The 20160-nt window shown below is 42.6% G+C and overlaps 1 protein-coding gene across 1 annotated transcript in view; it reads left to right on the top strand.

Moving 5' to 3' along the window:
- DPP6 (dipeptidyl peptidase like 6) overlaps nucleotides 1–20160 on the top strand; it is a 931600-nt gene that overhangs the window by 162231 nt on the left and 749209 nt on the right. The window contains 1 exon segment of the mRNA XM_030198448.1: nucleotides 16237–16266. Coding sequence (XP_030054308.1) covers nucleotides 16237–16266 — 30 coding nt within the window.

Raw genomic sequence — 20160 nt, forward strand, 5'->3', positions numbered from 1 at the left:
GTGGGCTTGGGCCCACCCAAGCCCACCCTTGGCTACGCCACTGGTCCATGCATTCGATAACTTCAGTGTGAACAACATGGATGCTCATATATGTGAACATCAGAGCCCATCATTTGCTGTTCACTTATCCTCCTATTATTCATCTTGATTCAATTGACCATGGTTCAAAGACATCCAATCCTACATACAGTAGATGAATGATTGGCTGGTTGACTGGCAGGTCCATTCTTTTGTTCTTGATATGTGACATGACATTTGTGAATCACTGTGGTGATGCATCATTTTTCTACAATGATCCACAGATCTGCAGCATTAATAGCTACTTTGGTGAAGTGTTGGTCTTGATGTTTAACTTATGTGTGGCAGTGGTGCAGAAGCAAAGTGGAAATGTGGTGCTGACTAGAGGGTTCTTCTTGCTCTTATCTAATTCTGAAGATTTCTCTAATATGATACGTGCTATGCATAATTACTTTAATGTGGATATTGTTGGTATGCTATTACTTGCATTTTTGATTTCAAAACTTGATTATTGGATTGTGGTTTATGCAGGAGTTCCACAGTCACTGTCAAAATGCCTACAGATGCTTCAGAAAATAGCAGTCTGTTTTCTTTGTCATGTGCACAGATTGTTATCCCATTGTTGTATAATTTACACTGTCTTGCGGTTTTATTTCATATTAGCCTTTAAATCACTTTATGATGTACTTCTAGTTATTTGGCTTACATTGGAATCCCCCCCCCCCCCCCCCCCACCCCCAGCAATTATGAGCAGTAATGTCTGCCTTGAGATTTAAAGTTTCTTTGAAGACATATTTGGTTTTTTTTGGCCTTTGAATCTGGTGAAGGGTTGAGATCTGGAAGTTGAAGATGGCTCTTTTTAGGTCCCAACTTAGTCTAAGGCTGCATTAAAGTGGAGGTGTGTCCACTCTCAAGTCTAATTTCATTAAATCTTTAGCCTGATCTTCTGGGGGAACTGAGCACTGTTAGAAAATATTTTGTTACGTAGTAAATGATGACTGATAAAGATGCACATGGTCCATCCTGTCTGCTGTACAAGTCAGCCTGAAACATTTTACTTGTTATAACCTCACGGTGTCTTCCCCTCCCCCCTCTGAGTTACACTTCTAGGTTAGGATCTGTAATGATATTCTTGAAATCAACTTTCCATAGCCTAATCCTTGGGCTGGTCATCGAAGTTGGTGAGCCCTGTATTTCTGAGCTCTTGGTGATTCATGTCAGCTCTGATTTTGTTGATACTTGGTCTAAACATTGGGAGGCATTTGTGAGATGTTGAAGTCAGGTATCTTGTGTCACTTGTTGACCACTTTCAGGCTTATTTTCGAAAGAGAAGGACGCCCATCTTTCGACACAAATCGCAAGATGGGTGTCCTCACAGGGTCACCCAAATCGGCATAATCGAAAGCCGATTTTGGGCGTCCCCAACTGCTTTCCGTAGCAGGGACGACCAAAGTTCACAGGGGTGTGTTGGAGGAGTAGTGAAGGCAGGACTTGAGCTTGCCTAACACATGGGTGTCCTCGACCCATAATTGAAAAAAGAAGGGTGTCCCTGATGAGCACTTGGACAACTTTACTTGGTCCTTTTTTTGTTACGGCCAAGCCACAAAAAGGTGCCCGAACTGACCGGAAGACCACCGGAGGGAATCGTGGATGACCTCCCCTTACTCCCCCAGTGTTCACTAACTGCCTCCCACCCTCAAAAAAATTCTTTAAAAATATTTTTGCCAGCCTCTATGCCAGCCTCAAATGTCATACTCAGGTCCATTGCAGCAGTATGCAGGTCCCTGGAGTAGTTTTAGTGGGTGCAGTGCACATCAGACAAGCGGACCCAGGCCCATTCCCCCCCTACTTGTTACACTTCTGGAGGTAAATGTGAGCCCTCCAAAACCCACCAGAAATCCACTGTACCCACATGTAGGTGCCCCCCCCTTCACCCATAAGGGCTATGGTAGTGGTGTACAGTTGTGGGTAGTGGGTTTTGTGGGACTCAGCACCCAAGGAAAGGGAGCTATGCACCTGGGAGCAATTTATGAAGTCCACTGCGATGCCCCCTAGGGTGCCCAGTTGGTGTCCTGGCATGTGAGGGGGACCAGTGCACTAAGAATGCTGGCTCCTCCCACGACCAAAGAGCTTGGTTTTGGTCATTTCTGAGATGGGCATCCTCAGTTTCCATTATCTCCGAAAATCAGAAATGGCCAAGTCTAAGGACGACCATCTCTAAGGTTGACCTAAATTTCCAGATTTGGGCGTCACCGACCGTATTATCGAAATAAAAGATGGACGTCCATCTTGTTTTGATAATATGGGTTTCCCCGCCCCTTCACGGGGATATCCTAAGAGGATGTCCTCAGAAAAACTTGGGTGTCCCTTTCGATTATGCCCCTCTTTGTAATTCCTGAACACTGATGTGGGTTGAGGTTGTTCAGGTGCATTTGGGATGTGTGGCTGGTAATCTTGCTGATAGCAACTTCCCAGATTTGTCTTGCACCCCATCCCTATGGAGCACTGCATTGTGAGGCTGAGGTGAAGAATCTTCCCTGTTTCACATATGTGGAGCATAAGCCAGTTGTAGTACATGTGAGCATGTGGATCACTGCAGTGGTGATTAGCATCCATGATGTAGGCTGAATTCTCTCAGGTCTGGTGTCTACTGGCAAAGATGACTGTGGGGCTCATTTTCAAAAGAGAAAAACGTCCAAAACGTGGCGTAAATCTGCATTTGGACCTTTTCTCACTAAAACGTCTAAATTGGTATGTTTGATTCATTTTCTTTGATTTTGGGAACCACTTTGATATATGTTTACTAAAGGTGGTCAAATTCAAATAAACCTAAACCAAACCTAAACCTACCCCCTCAACGTGCATAGCATGTATTTGCAAAGGAGCATACACAAGAGTGAAGCATGAGAGGGACATAGGTGGGGCTCTCAATTACATGTACAACTGACAAGATACTGCAGCTTACACATATCTATGCCGCAATTAGCCACCTGCATTTATACCAGCTCTATGGCTGGTATAAGTGTGGACATCTAGGGGGTCCTTTTATCAAGCTGCGGTAAAAAGGGTCCTGCATTAGAGTCGGAGGCTGTTTTTCTTGCACGCTAAGGCCCTTTTTACCACAGTGGGTAAAAAGACTGAAAAAGAGACATGGCCATGCGGTAAGATTGCTCTTACCATGTGGCCTTGCAGGGGGGAGCACTTACTGCCACCCATTGAGGTGGTGGTAAAGGCTTCCACGCAGTAACCAGGTAGGACATGGCTTCCCGATTACCACCGAGTTAGAGCTGCGCTAAAAAATATGGGCTAATTTTCTTTAGCACGGGAAATGGCATGTGCCAGGGCTGGAACTACCACTGGCACCCACTTTGGGCCAGCAGTTGCTCCAGATTAGCATGTGGTAAGCCTGCGTTGGGCTTACCGTTGCTTTGTAAAAGGGCCCCCTAATGTTAGATGTGCCGACACCAGGTTATGCTAGTATTCTGTAGTGGAACTTAAGCATCTAGGTTCCACATGCAGCCTCGGGGCACCTCAATAGAGGCACCTGCTTATAGAATTGTATCCTTAGTGCAGAGAATTACAAAATTGGTGATCTTGATGATTTTTTTTTATTATATAATTCTGGAACTCCTTTTTGTTCTACTGCAGCTGTTGGTTAAGTTAGGCAATTAATGTTATCTTCCTATAAATTAAAAGTACGTGTTTCCAAACAACTTTGGAGAAAATCTAAACCCCTATAAAACTTTATGGGTGAAGATGTAACGGACCCTTGAGAATACAATCTGTGTCTATTAAAATGTAGCTATATAGCCGGTTCTTCAGAGAGAAAACCAAATTAACTTGTGGAATTTGTAGAATATAAATGATCATGTACTAAGCAAGAAACTCCAGCATACCTTAGTACCAAAGCTAAAAAAGAAATCAATAGAGTCATTGCTGCAGGTTCACAATGAAAGCTCCACGGAGTAACGCTGGGAGACTGGTTTGAAATGCAACACAATCAAGACCCAGTGCACGTAATGCCTGAAATAACAAAGTTCAGAGGGTTTTTTTTTTCCCTCCTATTTCAGTCCCCCCAGCAAAATGTCACTTAGAAACTATGTTTTGTTTTGTGCAATAACTCAGGACTTAAGAGAGGACTATATTTCATATGAGTCATATTTTGTTTGAAACCGTTTTTCTTCTGCACTGTAGAAACATACAAATGTACAAAAGACAAATGCTTTGAAAAGATCACTCGGTTTTGGTTTCTACTTTACACATTGAGAGATAAGGAAAAAAATATGTGCAGTATCACACTTGGCTGTACTGGTATAGTGAACTATCGAGCTGTCTTAATCACATTTAAAGCTAGCCAGCATAGCTACGGAGACGAGATGACTGGGATAACATATATGTCTCTCTAGTAGTGAAAATACAGCCACGGCACTGGTAGCATCTGATATGTCACAAATTCAGTCTGAGTTACCGAGCTTGCCTCACGTAACTTGACTGTATTTTATTTTTACAACCCCTATTTATTCTGCTGCAGTCAATGAGTTTTAAGCCGCTGACAACTATGGGCAGAATTAAGTCTGGATTTTCAATACTGGGTGCCGGCAATGAATATCCGGGGTCAGACAGTTACCCAGAACTTATGCAGGTGCCGGCATATGCAAAGACACGACCACACAAAAGGCAGTACTATCTGCTCACTTAATAATAATAACTTGTGAAAGAAATACAGATTTAGAGTCAGAAATACTGGTGTAACCGCTGTGTAGAAAAAAATCATAGAAAATGAAAAAGTCAAGATTTTATGGAATTTTCAAATTCAAATGGACCAACATTTGGAACATAACACATTTGATATCATATATCCTGGTAATCAAAGAACTGAAGGCAAAGAATTGGATAAATTAACAAACTATTGAGACCTGACAATAGAAATGACAAGACTGTGGAACAAGCCATTTCGAGTTATTCCTATTGTTGGGGAAGCATCACTCCAAAGCTGGATAAATTTCTACGAGGCTGGGCAAATTTCTACAAAACCTTGACATTTCAGATTTGACAACAGCGGACTTAAAGAAAACAGTTTTACTTGGTCCAAGCTATATTTTGTGACCGTATCTGGATAATTCATAAGCTTTTGGATGAGTCTCAAATTCTCCAGCGATACCAGACAAATTTTGGTTTGTGTTATGTGCCAAGTATAATAATAATAACAAAGAGATTCAATTGGCAATGGTCAGTCTTTTGCTGACTAACACTGGCTTTATCCCCAGACAGGCAATTCTGGGCCATGTCTGGAGTCTGGCATTGAATATCCAAGTGTACACAGCCAGGTAAAATGTATTCAGTTAAGTGCAATATTCAGCACTGAGAGAGTCTTTTACTAAGCGGCAGTAAGCCCAACATGGGCTTACCGCTTGCTAAACCGGAAGTACCGCTGGGCTACTGCATCAGCCCAACAGTAGTTCCCACTCCCAGCGTGTGCCATTTCCCAACGCTACAAAAATATTTTTATTTTTGTAGCGCCGGTGTTTACCCGGAAGTAACCGGGCAGTGCTGTTCGCTGTCCAGCTAGCGTAAGATTAGCGCAGGAGCCCTTACCGCCACCTCAGTGGGTGGCAGTAAGTACTCCCCCTCCCCCGAAATTGCCACAAGGCAAGTGCTTCACTTGCTGCGTAGCCATTTCTTTTTTAAAAACCCAGTCTTTTACCCACTGCAGTAAAAGGGGGCCTCGGCGCGTGTCAAACATACATGCTGACGTTTTGCTGCAGCTTAGTAAAAGGACCCCTTTACCAGTAAAGGTAAACCACATAAAGATAGGACTGTGTATTAATCAGTCCTATTTATGTGGTGACCTTGTCCAGATAAATGCTGAATATTGGCGTTGGCGCTTAACCAGATCAGTACTGACTCTGGGACACCCACAAAATAGCTAGTTACGGTTTAGGCGCTAACCAGATATCTTCAGCGGCACTGTCCAGTTAAGTGCCACTGAATATCCGTGGTTAGCCCCAGATATGATTACTGTAACAGTTTATTGGCTGGTTTGCTTAGAAAGTCATTAAGAGCTCTACAGGTAGCACAGAATGCTGTGGCTTGGATCGTGTTTGGTCTGAGTCGTTTCATTCATATTTCTCCAGTGCTGATGAAATTGCCTTGGCTACTGATAGAGTTTCGAATTCAGTATAAACTGTTGCTGTTAGTATTTAAGGTTGTAACTGGATCTGTTTCATCTATTATTTCAACAGGTTTACACTTGTATCTGTCAGTGAGATCTCTGAGATCTGCCGATTCCAATTTGTTTGATGTTCCCTCGTTTCAAATGGTGTGCTTAGAGCAACGTAGAAATGCAGGGTTTTTTTTTTTTTTAATGGGACCTACTCTTTGGAATACATTGCCAATATCTTTGAGAACAATTATGTCTCTGATTCAATTTAAAAGAATGCTAAGAACATACCTTTTCCAGTGTGCTTTTACTGTAGGTCAAAATGCTGATTGAGTTTGATCATAGCATTTGGCTACTCATATATAAGAACTATGTAGGAGACGATGTTTTGTTTTTAATGATTAATATGTTTAACATGTTTTAAAATTTGTATGTTATTATATACACCATATAGAATGGTAGATATTGTGGTATAGAAGTTTTGTAAGTAAATAAATAAATAAGACAAGCGATTTAAATAGCCAGAAGGTTTTTGGAGTGGAGGAGTAGCCTAGTGGTTAGTGCAGTGGACTTTGATCCTGAGGAACTGAGTTTGATTCCCACTGCAGCTCCTTGTGACTCTGGGCAAGTCACTTAACCCTCCATTGCCCCTGGTACAAAATAAGTACCTGAATATTTGTAAACCGCTTTGAATGTAGTTGCAAAAACCTCAGAAAGGCGGTATATCAAGTCCCATTTCCCTTTCCCCTATTGAGATTCTACATGGAATGTTGCTACTATTGGAGATTCTACATGGAATGTTGCTATTCCACTAGCTTTACTGAAAAATTAGGACAATACCACTATCTTTGAAACAAATGAAATTTTACCAACTGAAGTGGCTCAATCAATAAACATTTACTCATACAACTTATTGTTTGAACTGTTTTAGACTATTTAACTTTTTTTCTTCTTTTCTTTTTTTCAGAAGGAAAAAGCCTCTGTATTCCCGTTATCAGTGCATATTAATGCCTGTCTACTGGGATAAAATCTTCATTGGCTCAAAAAACCTTCTATTATTTTTAATAAACACACTGAAACGTTATGACAACACTTATCTTTTAGTGTCGTCCTTGCCGTTGCAATTTAGTTTCACTTTAAATATGCCGACGGGGTCCCGTTTCGCCGTGCAGGCTTTCTCAAGGGAAACATCTGTTACTGCGATGTCAATCTGCTTTAGCAAACAAAAGTATGATTAGTTTCTACTTACATGTCACCTTCCTGCTTATAATAACATTTCGTGATCTATTTTTCTGACCTGTTTTTCAGCCCTGCCGTGCTCACTATCTGAACAACGTTGTCTTTGACCATGGCGTCTTTATACTACTCTGCTGTGATGTCACTATTCTCTAATTGGCTAGCCCTTTCTTTGACTTAATCTTAAAGGGCCCGTGTTAGATAAAAATCCAGATAGGGACACAGTAGAGTCATCAGAAATTTTCATTTTGAACTTCACAAGAGGTGGAGAGGAAATTTCCAACATTATACGAAAGAATTGGGATATAGTACAGTCTCACCCATTGTTCACTGGTAAAGTTTTACGTATTGCACATTCCAGAGGTAAAAACCTAAAGGAGCATTTGAGTCCAGCTAAATTGAAGGAGAAATCCAATCCCACAACAATAAGAGGACATTTGAAATGTAATAGTTGTAGTAGCTGCAATATGATGGTTGAATGCAAGGAATTTATAAATCCGGTAGATGCGGTAAAATACCAAATTAATTCATATACCAATTGCAAGTCAGATCATGTTGTTTACCTTTTACAATGCCCTTGTCTGAAGATCTATGTGGGCAAAACTACTAGACAACTACATACAAGACTTTTAGAACATAAGTCTTGTTTGAAAAGAAAACAATTAGGCTCCCCCCTAGTAGCCCATTCGAACATTTTAAAACATGAGTTTGCAGAATACAAATGTTTAGTACTAGACCAAGTGGTGGCAGACATTAGGGGGGGCCATAGAGCCAGATTACTTTTACAGTTAGAACAAAGGTGGATCTTTAGACTCAAGTCTCTTGAACCCAATGGCCTGAATACTACAATCCAATGGGCCACATTTTTATAACACGGGCCCTTTAAGATTAAGTCAAAGAAAGGGCTAGCCAATTAGAGAATAGTGACATCACAGCAGAGTAGTATAAAGACGCCATGGTCAAAGACAACGTTGTTCAGATAGTGAGCACGGCAGGGCTGAAAAATAGGTCAGAAAAATAGGTCAGAAAAATAGATCACGAAATGTTATTATAAGCAGGAAGGTGACATGTAAGTAGAAACTAATCATACTTTTGTTTGCTAAAGCAGATTGACATCGCAGTAACAGATGTTTCCCTTGAGAAAGCCTGCACGGCGAAACGGGACCCCGTCGGCATATTTAAAGTGAAACTAAATTGCAACGGCAAGGACGACACTAAAAGATAAGTGTTGTCATAACGTTTCAGTGTGTTTATTAAAAATAATAGAAGGTTTTTTGAGCCAATGAAGATTTTATCCCAGTAGACAGGCATTAATATGCACTGATAACGGGAATACAGAGGCTTTTTCCTTCTGAAAAAAAGAAAAGAAGAAAAAAAGTTAAATAGTCTAAAACAGTTCAAACAATAAGTTGTATGAGTAAATGTTTATTGATTGAGCTATTCCACTAGCAACATTTCATGTAGAAGCCTGCCCTTGCAGATCAGCTGCGCAGGCTTCTGTTTCTGTGAGTCTGACGTCCTGCACGTGCGTGCAGGACGTCAGACTCACAGAAGCAGAAGCCTGCGCGGCCGCATTGCTGATCTGTAAGGGGAGGCTTCTACATGGACTGTTGCTAGTGGAGGAGTAGCCTAGTGGTTAGTGCAGTGGACTTTGATCCTGAGGAACTGAGTTTGATTCCCATTGCAGCTCCTTGTGACTCTGAGCAAGTCACTTAACCCTTCATTGCCCCTGGTACAAAATAAGTACCTGAATATATGTAAACTGCTTTGAATGTAGTTGCAAAAATACCACAGAACAGTGGTATATCAAGTCCCATTTCCCTTTTCTTTTGAATATTGACCCTACAGATTTTATATACCATCATGACCATGAGCTCTAGATGGCCCAAAAGTATAGAAACTAGTAATAATAACTATGGTACTGGATACAGCTGGTGCCTGCATAATTATCAGCTCCTCCTCAATTCTACTCCCAGACTACCCCAGTACTCTCTGGGCAGAACCAAACCTGGATATTCAATGCCGGGCCATGTCTGGGTCATGTGGAAGTTACTAGGCACTGACCAGTATTCAGAGTGGTGCCCAGTTAAGTCGGTCTTTTTCTGTCCTAACTTTATCCATTTACTTTCCTGTTAGTGGACTGAATATTGCTGCCAACCGGTTAACTACTGAGTCCCCCATGCTCTACCCATGGACCACCCCTGCACCAACTGGATAGTCCACTTAAGTGCTGCTGAAGATCAGAGGAAAGGCAGACCCAAGTAATTTAACTGGGCAGGAGGCTCACCTGCCTGGTTAAATTACTTTGAACAATTTGATTTAATTATTTAATTTACTTCTTAATGCAGTTAACCCCCCCTTTTACAGAGTCATGCTAGCGGCTGCTAGTGTGGTAATGCCAGTTGCCGTGTGGCAGTCACTAGTACAGCTTTGTAAAAAGGGGGGGGGGGGTAATTTTTAAAGCAGGAACAAGTACAATGAATGTTCTAAGAAGTTAGAAAAAAACAATATAATTGCTTAACCAAAATCAAAGTAAAATAATCAGTAATCATCACAGTCAGATCTGGCAAAGACGTTCTCAAAAATCCATGTCTTAAGAATCTTATGAAACCCAAAGGGTTCCACAAGAGAGGACCAGGGCCTCCGAGAGGGGGGGGCAGGGGGGGGCAAAATTCCCCGGGCCCGGGCCTCCAAGGGGGGCCCGGCACCGCAGTCCCCTCCACCCGTCCCCCTCTATATACCACCGGGGAGGGTGGGACACAGGGAGGGAAGGCCCGAAGGGAGGCGATCTGCAGACTGCCATTGCTGTGCTTCTTTCACATGGAGCGAGGTTGAGGTGAGGCGCTAAGATTTGAATTCAGAGGGGCCCGGCCCAGTGGTGGATGGAGGGGGGGGGGGCCACGACGATGACCTCGAAGGGGCGGGGCCCGGGGGCAGCCTTGCCTCGGGCCCGGCCCAGTCTCTCGGCGGCCTTGGAGAGGACCAATGTAACAAAAAGTTCTGTTTCTTGTGGAAGTTAATTTTATAACTTGGAGTGATGAAAGCTCAGGAGAAAGACCTTGGGGTGTTGGTGTCTGAGGATCTAAAGGTGAAGAAATGCATATCCTTAAGAAGTACACACCATCTTGTTGGCATGTGCGGTTTTGAGGACATAGTTGGCTTTGCAACTTTATAAGAGCAATTTTTTTTCATTCATAAAACACATTTTATCCACAGAAAATGTTTTATAAGACTACCCCGTATATTCAATCCAATTTTAAGTAAAGCTCTTCCTACATATAAACCACTGTTTTACCCATGGAAATCATTGAGAGAGCCGGAAGGAAAGCACAGTCTTATAAAGCTGCGACTGCATCTGTATTCGAATGATAGTAACAGCCTAGGGCTCTTGATTCTATTTATTTTAAATGCTGTGTGATCATAACTTTAGGCCTGCCATTCAATTGCCTGGATTTATGAGTCTAGTGCTGAAAATCAGTGTTTAGCTCCTAACTTGTTTTCCCTGCCCTAAGGCTGCCCCTCTGTTGCCACACAGTTTTTACACACCAAAACTTGAATTCAGTGAAATTTTGCAGTCGATGTTCAAAGCGATATAACTGGCCATAAATGACTCCTGGCTGGTTAAATTTCTTGGGGCTAACCATTACTTTTCAGCGACACTTAACTGGTTAGTGGTGCTGAAAATAACCAGTTAGTGCCAAACTGGAAAACGGCTATTTTGAGGGCATTCCAGGGGAGAGTCGGCAGTTGGTCAGTTATGTACCAATATTCAGCACTTAACTGGTCAGGTTAACTGCATAAATGGGACCACATAAAAGTTAGTCCTGTCTTTTTCTGGTCACCTATAGGTGGTTTAGTACTGAATATCATGACAGTAAATACACATTAGCCAGTTCTGGAAACCTGGGATTTCATTGCTGGTGCCCGGTCATGGCCCGGCTTTGAATTTCTGGATTTGCCACCAGCTGTAGTCAGCAAAACTTTGATCACTGCTGGCTGAATATCGGGCTCTTTGAGTAAAAACTTCTGCATTCAGCCCTAGTAAATTTTCAAAGAGACCAATTTATGAGCATAACTCTCAAAGTTAGGGGTACAAATCCTTTGAATATCTGGACCTATGTTTTTTGTGGTTTTATCTATGTATTTATTTGCAAGGCTTGAATGACTGCATTTCTATGATAAGCTCACAGTAGTTAACAAGAAAATAAAAGGCATGCAAATAAATAAAATGAAACAATTATACATGCAATGCTTGCAAAAATTAAACATATCTTCACTACAGACAGCCCATTCGTCCTCATCTGGTCACAATTCCAACACGGAATTTACCTTCAGCCTAAAGACCTTTTGTCCCTCCCATTAAACCTTCTGTGCCATTTGAAAACTTCTTGGTAACCCTTTGCAAATGCCTGCCAAAGAGCTCTGCCTTCACAGACTTCTAGAAAAGAAGGAAGTACAGCTCCAGCCCAATCACCAGCAGCATTGCATTCCACAACATGGGGAGTGGGGGTCATATAGCTAAAAGATCTTTAGTACATTCAAACCATATCTAAGGCATGCAAGCAGGGTTGTGCTGGTAAATTTTTAACAATGGGTTCTACGGGCATAGCCAGCCCTGCAATTTTGGGAGGGGGGGTCCAGGGGTGTACTAGCAGGGGCAATGCATGCCTCAATTCCCCTCCCTCGGGCAGGCATGCTAGGCATAACGTTGCTGGCAGGGAGTCCGAGTCCCACCAGCCAATAAATGGAGTGCCACCATTCCCCGCTGCTTGTTTTTGGCTCTGAGCAGCTTGCTGGGACTTCTCTGGCATGCAGGAGAAGTTCTAGCCTACTGCTCAGAGCTGGAAACAAGGAGCAGGGAATAGCAGCAGTCATATTTACTTGGCTTGCAGGGCTCAGCATTCCTGCCAGCAAAGTAAAAGAGAATTCAGGAGTGGGCCCAAGCCCACATTTTGGAAGCCAGTTGTTAAAGAAGACATGGGCGGGGTGGGGTGGGGGGGGGGGGCTACTTTAACAACCAGCTCCCAACATTTTTAAAAACTTAACAAACAGCTCTTGTGAGCCTGTGAGGGCCCGCTCCAGCACACCACTACAAGCAAGCCACTATAAGATCAAGCATTTCCAAGACGTTAATATGAATAAAGCTCTGCCAGTTAAGCCTAGGACCTATCTCCATGCAGTAATCTATAGATGCAAATTAAAGCTTTGAATTGAACCTGCCATGTCACTGGTAACCAGTGTAGTTCTACCAAGATGGGAGTAATTCTGTCCTTACCAGATAGAAAAATAGAGGGTCCAAAAGTACATGAACCAAGACAGCAAAGAAAGCACAAAAAAGCCCTCAAGACTGGAACAATGGAGAAATCTTTAATAGAAAAGACCCGACACGGGCCATGTTTCAGCGCAAAATTGCACCTGCCTCAGGGGTCAAATCAATATCCGTTGTATTAATAAATGAAATCCAAAATATGCCTCCTATCATTGAGCGCTTGGAAGAATTCGGTCTGTCCTGCACAAACTGATGCAGCGCTGGTAGAAGGACTATTTTGGATTTCATTTATTAATGCAATGGATATTGATTTGACCCCTGAGGGAAGTGCTATTTCATGTCGGGTCTTTTGTATTAAATATTTCTCCATTCTTCCAGTCTTTAGGGCTCTTTTGTGCTTTCTTTGCTGCCGTAATTCTGTCCTTGGAATGTTTCTGATCCGATGGCCTAGCGGCTGTGTTTGCTGTATTTACTTTGCTGTGGAAGTCCTTGACTGATTGCATTACAGTAAACTACCCTTGTAGGGACCAATAGATATATGACAGTAGCCACTTCTTTCTTTGGAGTAAGCAATCGAAGCAAATTAATCTGACGAAGATTCCCAAAAGATGACCGTACCAAAAAAGATATATGAAGTTCTAAAGTGAGCCTAGTCTCTAGAAAGATCCCTAGATCCTGCAAATTCTCCTTATGGACAAACAGTTCTCAGTACTAGAGAGATTTGTTAACCCCCTTCCCTCTACTGATTCAGGAGACCTCTGATATACTTGAATTTAATTTTGGTTTCTGTTGTCTTAACCAGTTTGTTATAGCTTGCAGCCAGATATTCGATGTGTCCAGAGCTGCAGCTTGGATATTAACAGCCATAGAAAGCTGGACCTCATAGGCTTAAGCATGGTCAGTAATATCATGACTACCAATAATTAAGGCTGTATGTTAATTGCAATTAACGCATCATTAATCGTGCCTAAAAAATCTAATCGCAATTAATAATTAATCACATGCTGCCCACCTTCTGCCTCCCTCCTGCATCTTCCCCCACTGTGCATGGTCAGGCATCTCTCTCTTCCCTCCTTGACCTGACCGCAGCTCTCTATCAGAGTGTAGCCACCATATTAAAAGCTGCAGACTGATCAAGGAGGAGCACTAATGAATCCTCACCTCTACCTGCTTAATTCCTTAATTTAGCTAGCAGCGCCACAGTAACCTTTTCAGTTAAATATCCTTTCCAGAAAGCTGACTGATGAAGGTGAAGAGCCCTTCTCTCCTCCTTATAGGATACCAAGCCCTGATAGATTACTTTTCCGCTATCCTTTCCAGAAAAAATAACATTACAAATTGGCTGATAATTCCCCATGATCAAGGGATCCAGCTTAGAACCTATTAATACTGGTTTAAGAATGGCATCTTTACAAAGCCCAGCATCCAATCTATATCAAAGATCAAATTAAGAAAGTCAGACAGCCATGGGGCAAGTGTATCACTTGCCTCCTTAATAAATCAGACCGGTATGGGGTTTAGGCCTGTAAATCCTAACAGAACACTGGAGGCCACTGTTCCTGTGATTTTGGGATCAATGCCCATCCTTGGCTTTATGGTATTCCCCCTCCTCCACACACATAAACACACACACACACACTTCATCTATTTACACAACATTCTGAGATTTCTTTGGAGAGAAAGTCACTAAGGGAATCATAAATCCCTTTGGGCTCTTTTTCAAAGCACTTAGGGCCTCTTTTACTAAACTGCGCTAGCGATTCCCATGCAGCAATGACAACGAAGGCCATCAAAGTAAATAGGCTTCATTGGCATTGCCGTATGGAAATTGCGAGCGTGGTTTGGTCAAAGAGGCCTTAAGACTTAAAATGTTGCATAGGTTACTATCCAACTTTGTAAGTCTAAGTGCTTTGAAAATAGGCCTTTCTGTTTCTCAAACCTATAAGTATTTTGCGCAGTGATAACCCGGCAGTAATCGGGCAACGCAGCACACTGCACGGTTACTGCCGGGTTAGTGCAGGAGCCCTTATTGCCACCTCAATGGATGGCAGTAAGGACTCCCTTCCACATGGCCACACGGTAAGAGTTATCTCACCGCATGGCCATTTTGTTTTGGGGGGGGGGGGGCTTTACCAGCTGCAGAAACAATGACCCTGGCGCTAGGAAAAATGGCCCCCACTGCTAGCACAGGGCACTTTTTCCCCCAGCTTGGTAAAAGGACCCCAGAGTCCTTTTACCAATATAATGTGTACAGTGCTGCGTCTAGTAGCACTATAGAAATGATTAGTAGACTGCGCTAACTGGATTACGCAGGGTTAATGAGGGAGTATCTAGTGCCACCTAAATAGGAGGCAGTGTACTTCCACATTAACTGTACACAGATGTCATGTGTTAATGACATTAGCACATGACTCTCATTAAAACATGTTTAAAAAATTCCTCCCACATTAAATCTGGGCTTAGCATGCAAGAAAGTCCTGTATTAAAATGCATTAAGCCTAGATGTCACCACACTTTAGTAAAAGGGCCCCTTAGACTGTAAAGCCCTCTCGGGACAGGAAAATGCCTATGGATCTGAATGTGACTCATCTTGAGCTAAATCTAAATAAATAAAATTAGCTCCCAGTTTAAGAACCTCATTAACCCTGGAGTCCTTTTACCAAGCTGTAGGAAAAAGGGCCCTGTGCTAGCAGTGGGGGCCGTTTTTCCTATGCGCCAGGGTCATTTTTTTCTGCAACTAGTAAAAGTCCCCACCCTCCAAAAAATGGCCACGCTGTGAGATAACTCTTACCGTGTGGCCACACGGAGGGGAGCCCTTACTGCCATCCATTGAGGTGGGGATAAGGGCTCCTGCAGTAACCCGTCGGTAACTGGGCAGTGTGCTGCGCTGCCCGATTACTGCCGGGTTATCACTGCGTAAGCCATTTCTGGGGGGGGGGGGAGTCCTTTTTCCCCTGGAAATGGCACGCTCTCGGGGTGGGGCTACTGCTTGGGGCTGCTTTGGGCTGGCAGTAGTTCTGGAAGAGCGAGTGGTAAGCATGTGTTGGGCCTACCGTCGCTCTGTAAAAGGGATCCTCTAAAAGTAACATGTTGGCAGAATAATTAAGGAATGCCCATGACATGCCCCTCCAAAAATACTCTTAAAAAGTAAGTAACTATTAGATTGTAAGCTCTTTGAGCAGGGACTGTCTCTCTTTGTTAAATTGTACAGTGCTGCGTAACCCTAGTAGCGCTCTAGAAATGTTAAGTAGTAGTAGTAGTAACATGCGGGTTGCCACAAAATGCTTTAATGTGCTTCGTGAAAGTCTGTTCTCATATGCTAACCCCCATGTTAGTGGCTTAACACCCTTTAGTGAAAGAGCCCCTAAGTTTTTATCTGAGGAAATAGAGAGTTAAGTGACTTCCCTAAGATCACAGGGAGCAGCACTAAGCTGCTATTACACTTTTGCTACAGGACAGTTAAACAGTAGTTTCACGTTATTTGATGGCTCATGAACCCTTTGTCTTATTACTTACAACCCAGAGCCTTTTGTATGTTCTATCAGAGTCCAAGCATGGTGGTGGGGGGGGGGGGGGGGGGGGGGTAGGGGGAAGAGAGTAAAGATTACACTTTCTGGGGTCCAGCAAGCAAAGTTGTCCATCCTTAGTTGCAAAACCATTACCTTAAAGAAAAAAAACTAGATCATGCCTGAGGATATGTATAGAAAGTTATGTATTACCTATGATATCCCTAAGTTGTGAAATATCCTGAAGCCAATCAAAAGCAGAACAAGGAGCATGTTTGGACAGTCCCTGATTTGGTGGTCTGCCCCCCTAGCAGTTGTACCACGACATTACCACTAGGAGTCAGGGGTGCCATATTGAATGGTTCTATTGCCAGACACCAGAGACACTGGTAAGGCTGGAAATGGAAAAAAAAATTTTTTTTTTTGGGGGGGGGGAGGGTAGGATCAGCAGGGTATTGATTTGGGGGGGGGGGTTTTAAAAGCAGGCATTGGTTGTCTGGAGGGGACTGTTGGGGTGGGGGGCTGTTATATTCTTGGTAACCTGCCCCTTCAGGAAGCACTTATGCCTGCCTCGGAGCCAGTGTAAATGCCAACCTTCAACATATTTTTTATAGTGAAGTATTTTTCCTTTATAAAATGAAGAGTACAAATTACTGCCTTAGACCCCCCTCAAACCTCTCCATGTCCTAAACCTTCCCCCTTGTCATCTGCTATGGATCCTCACATATAAATGGCAGTTTTCTGAAATTATCTTTACACATGTATGACCATCTACACATGTTAAAGCTGCTACTTACAGGTGAGGATCCTTCTAAAATAAGGACCGAAATAAATAAAGAAATGGGGGTCAATATTCAAATCGATTTAACTGGCCATAAGTGGCTCCTGTTAATGCCTCTGAAAATGTCTGGTTAGTGCCTAACTCAAAACCAGCTATTTTGGTGGCATTCCGGGGGCAGAGTCAACATGTGACTGGTTAAGGACCAATATTTGACTGGCCAAGGTAACCTCATCAATAGGACTACATGAAATTCAATCCTATCTTTATGTGGTTTACCATAGCCAGTTAAGTGCTGAATATCGCTCTTAACCAGCTATGGTTTAGCCATCTCCATAAACCCGGAAATTCAATGCCAGGTCCTAGATGTGGCCCAGCATTGAATTTCCAGGCATAACACCAAAGGCAGTCAGCAAAATGCTGCACACTGCTGGTGAAATATCGACCTCATAGTGAATAATGAGTTTGCCTTTGTAGTCTATGCATTGCACAGAAAAGAACCGAAAAGGGGAAAAGAATAATGTCCAGAAGGAAAAGTCATTTATTCTCTCTCGTTTCATTACACACACATGCAGACAAACCATCTCTGCTAAGCAGGTAGTCAGAAACATCAAGAGTTAAAAGAAACATTGATCAATCCTCCAGTTTTTCAAAGAGGACGCGTTCTTTCTGCAGTCTGGCTCTGGCAGTGCACTAACTAGGAAAATCAATGAACAAAAGCAAGATGGGAATGATTTTAACATGAAAACCCTGTCCCTGGCAATTGATAACAAGGAAAAGCTATCAGATGCATCACGTGACTCCAATCTTTTCCTTCCAAAAAAATAGGCAATATCGCCATTAGCACCAGTACATTGTGAAAAAGAGCTTACAAAAAAAAAAAAAAAAACCCAGGAGAGTAATACTACACACTCTGATTCATGCTTTCTTCAAATGCCCAGGCTTGAGACTTTATCCGATGACGCATCTCGTCCATTAAAAACTGTTCAACCTGATTTCATCACTTTTGAAAAAATTCAGCAACCAGTTCCAAAAGCTGTTTGTAAACAATAGTTTCCAGAAATTATTTTCAAATGCAGGACTTCCGATGGAGAATAGATAGTAAGAGAGTGGTTTATTTGGTATCCTACCACTCAAGAACTGTACTCTTTTGTATGTTAACGAAAACAACCTAGGATGCGGTCACAGAAGAGAAAGGTATTTATTCACCGCATGTGAAAACATATCGTAAACTTTTAGTTACTAAATACACTGAACATAGCAGGACGCATGTAGAACTTGCTACTGCCAGTGGAAAAAATTACTGCAGCCATTGTCAGGCAGACATGGAGTACACAGTGAGGTTCAAAATCAAATATTAACAGAAGCAAAACAATGCAAGGAAAGATTGGAGGATATTTATCTTGCATTATGCTTCAAGAGGATTAGCATTTAAAGGCGATAATAACAACCTAGTAGATGGCCACATGATGGCTGAAATGCTTGAATTAATGGCTCATTATCACAGCATCCGTCATAACCATTTGACCAAAGTTAAACAGAAGGAAACAGAGGGCAAAACAATTCAAGAACAGACAATTATCTCTTCGGTGAAAAGTCAGAATGAGTTTACTGAAGTGTGTGGTAAGAGTGCATAGAAGGCCATCCTTGCAGAGAGGGTAAGGCTGTTTATTATTCTGCGTAGGCCATACTGCTCCTAAAATCTCAGTCCAGGAACAGAATGCATTCATTATGAGTGTGAAGGCAGAACAGTTTTATTTTGTTTCATTTTATTTTCTTTAGTTGTTTTTTTGTTTTGTACAGTGCATTTTTTCTAGCGAAAATGGTGCCGGTACTCAAATGCCAGGCCACCCTTCAGGGGTGGGGTGATCACTGAGGGATCCACCACATAATAGCCAGGCCCCCTGCAACCAGTCACAGAATCTATGACAAGGCAGAATTGGTGTATAGGGCCTGAGCTCTTTCATTAAAACTTGGGGACCATAGGTTAAATTTAGCAGATAATGGAAAAGGTGCCAGTACTCAGTACCCCCAAGTACCCCCTCAAAAAAAGCCCTGGTTTTGTATCACTTTAACATGCGCTAAAGTGAATTGCTATTCGCATGGAAGGTAAATCTATAACAGGACACCTAGGATAAGAGGGGATAATGTGCCTATTTCAAGCCTATTCAAGCTTTCAAAATTTGCCTGTTTGTGATTGAAATGAAACCAGATAGTGAAATGAGGCGGAGGGCCGGAGTGCATGGAGCCAACATTAACATGGCGCCGTGCACCCATGAACCCACACCCCAGTGGTGGGGGGTTGCTGCAAAGCGTCAGGGAAGTCCGGTGCGGTGACAGAAAACAGGTTTCGCGCCAAAGCAAGGCTCCCTGGTGAGAAAGGAGGGGCTCGAAGCAGGGGATTAAAAGCCCACGAGCTCAGTAGAAGAGCCGTCTTTTGCCCCTGCGGCCAAGTTGTTGCCATCTAATGTACAAAGTGTATGTGTTGTTATTTATGATATGGGTTGTGTGGAATGAGGGGCTGGGTTAGGGTGTCACGGTTGCCTATGTTACAGCATCCAGAAGTGTTATCTGGTTACTGGAATGGTTAGTTACTGTCCTATCTTTATCAGGTTTGTTATCTGGTTAGCAGTCTGGCTGAACTCAAACTCTTCCCATCCGCCACCCTGGCACTTTTTGGATAGTGGCATAGTCAGTGGCCCTATCTTGATAGTAACACTGAGGGAGAAAGTTATCAACCTGAGTTACCATTAAAATGTGTTATTTTACTGTTAACCCGTTTTTAATAACTAGACCTCATTATATAAAATGGGATCTGTGGTGAAATAGTTAGTGGTAAACTAATCCCCAGATTCTATATGTGAGACTCAAAATTATGCACACAAATTTGGGCACTTGTTCAATTTGCATACACAATTTAATTGAGTAATGAGCCAATTAGCAACAATAATTAGGTGATAACAAACAATTATTGGCGCTAATTGGCAACAATTTGGATTTACATGCGCTTCGTGATAGGCATTATTTTATAAGGATGCATGCATAAATCTCGGCATGCAACAGAAACGGGAGTGTCACCGTGGAAGGAGGATGGGTGGGTCAGGGGACATTCTCTAAAGATGCATGCAGTGTTATAGAATCTGGGGGATCCGCGCCTAATTTACATACAAGGATTGATACCAGGATTCAGTTG

Source organism: Microcaecilia unicolor, chromosome 1 (assembly GCF_901765095.1).
Source record: "Microcaecilia unicolor chromosome 1, aMicUni1.1, whole genome shotgun sequence".
Classification (NCBI taxonomy): Eukaryota; Metazoa; Chordata; class Amphibia; order Gymnophiona; family Siphonopidae; genus Microcaecilia; species Microcaecilia unicolor.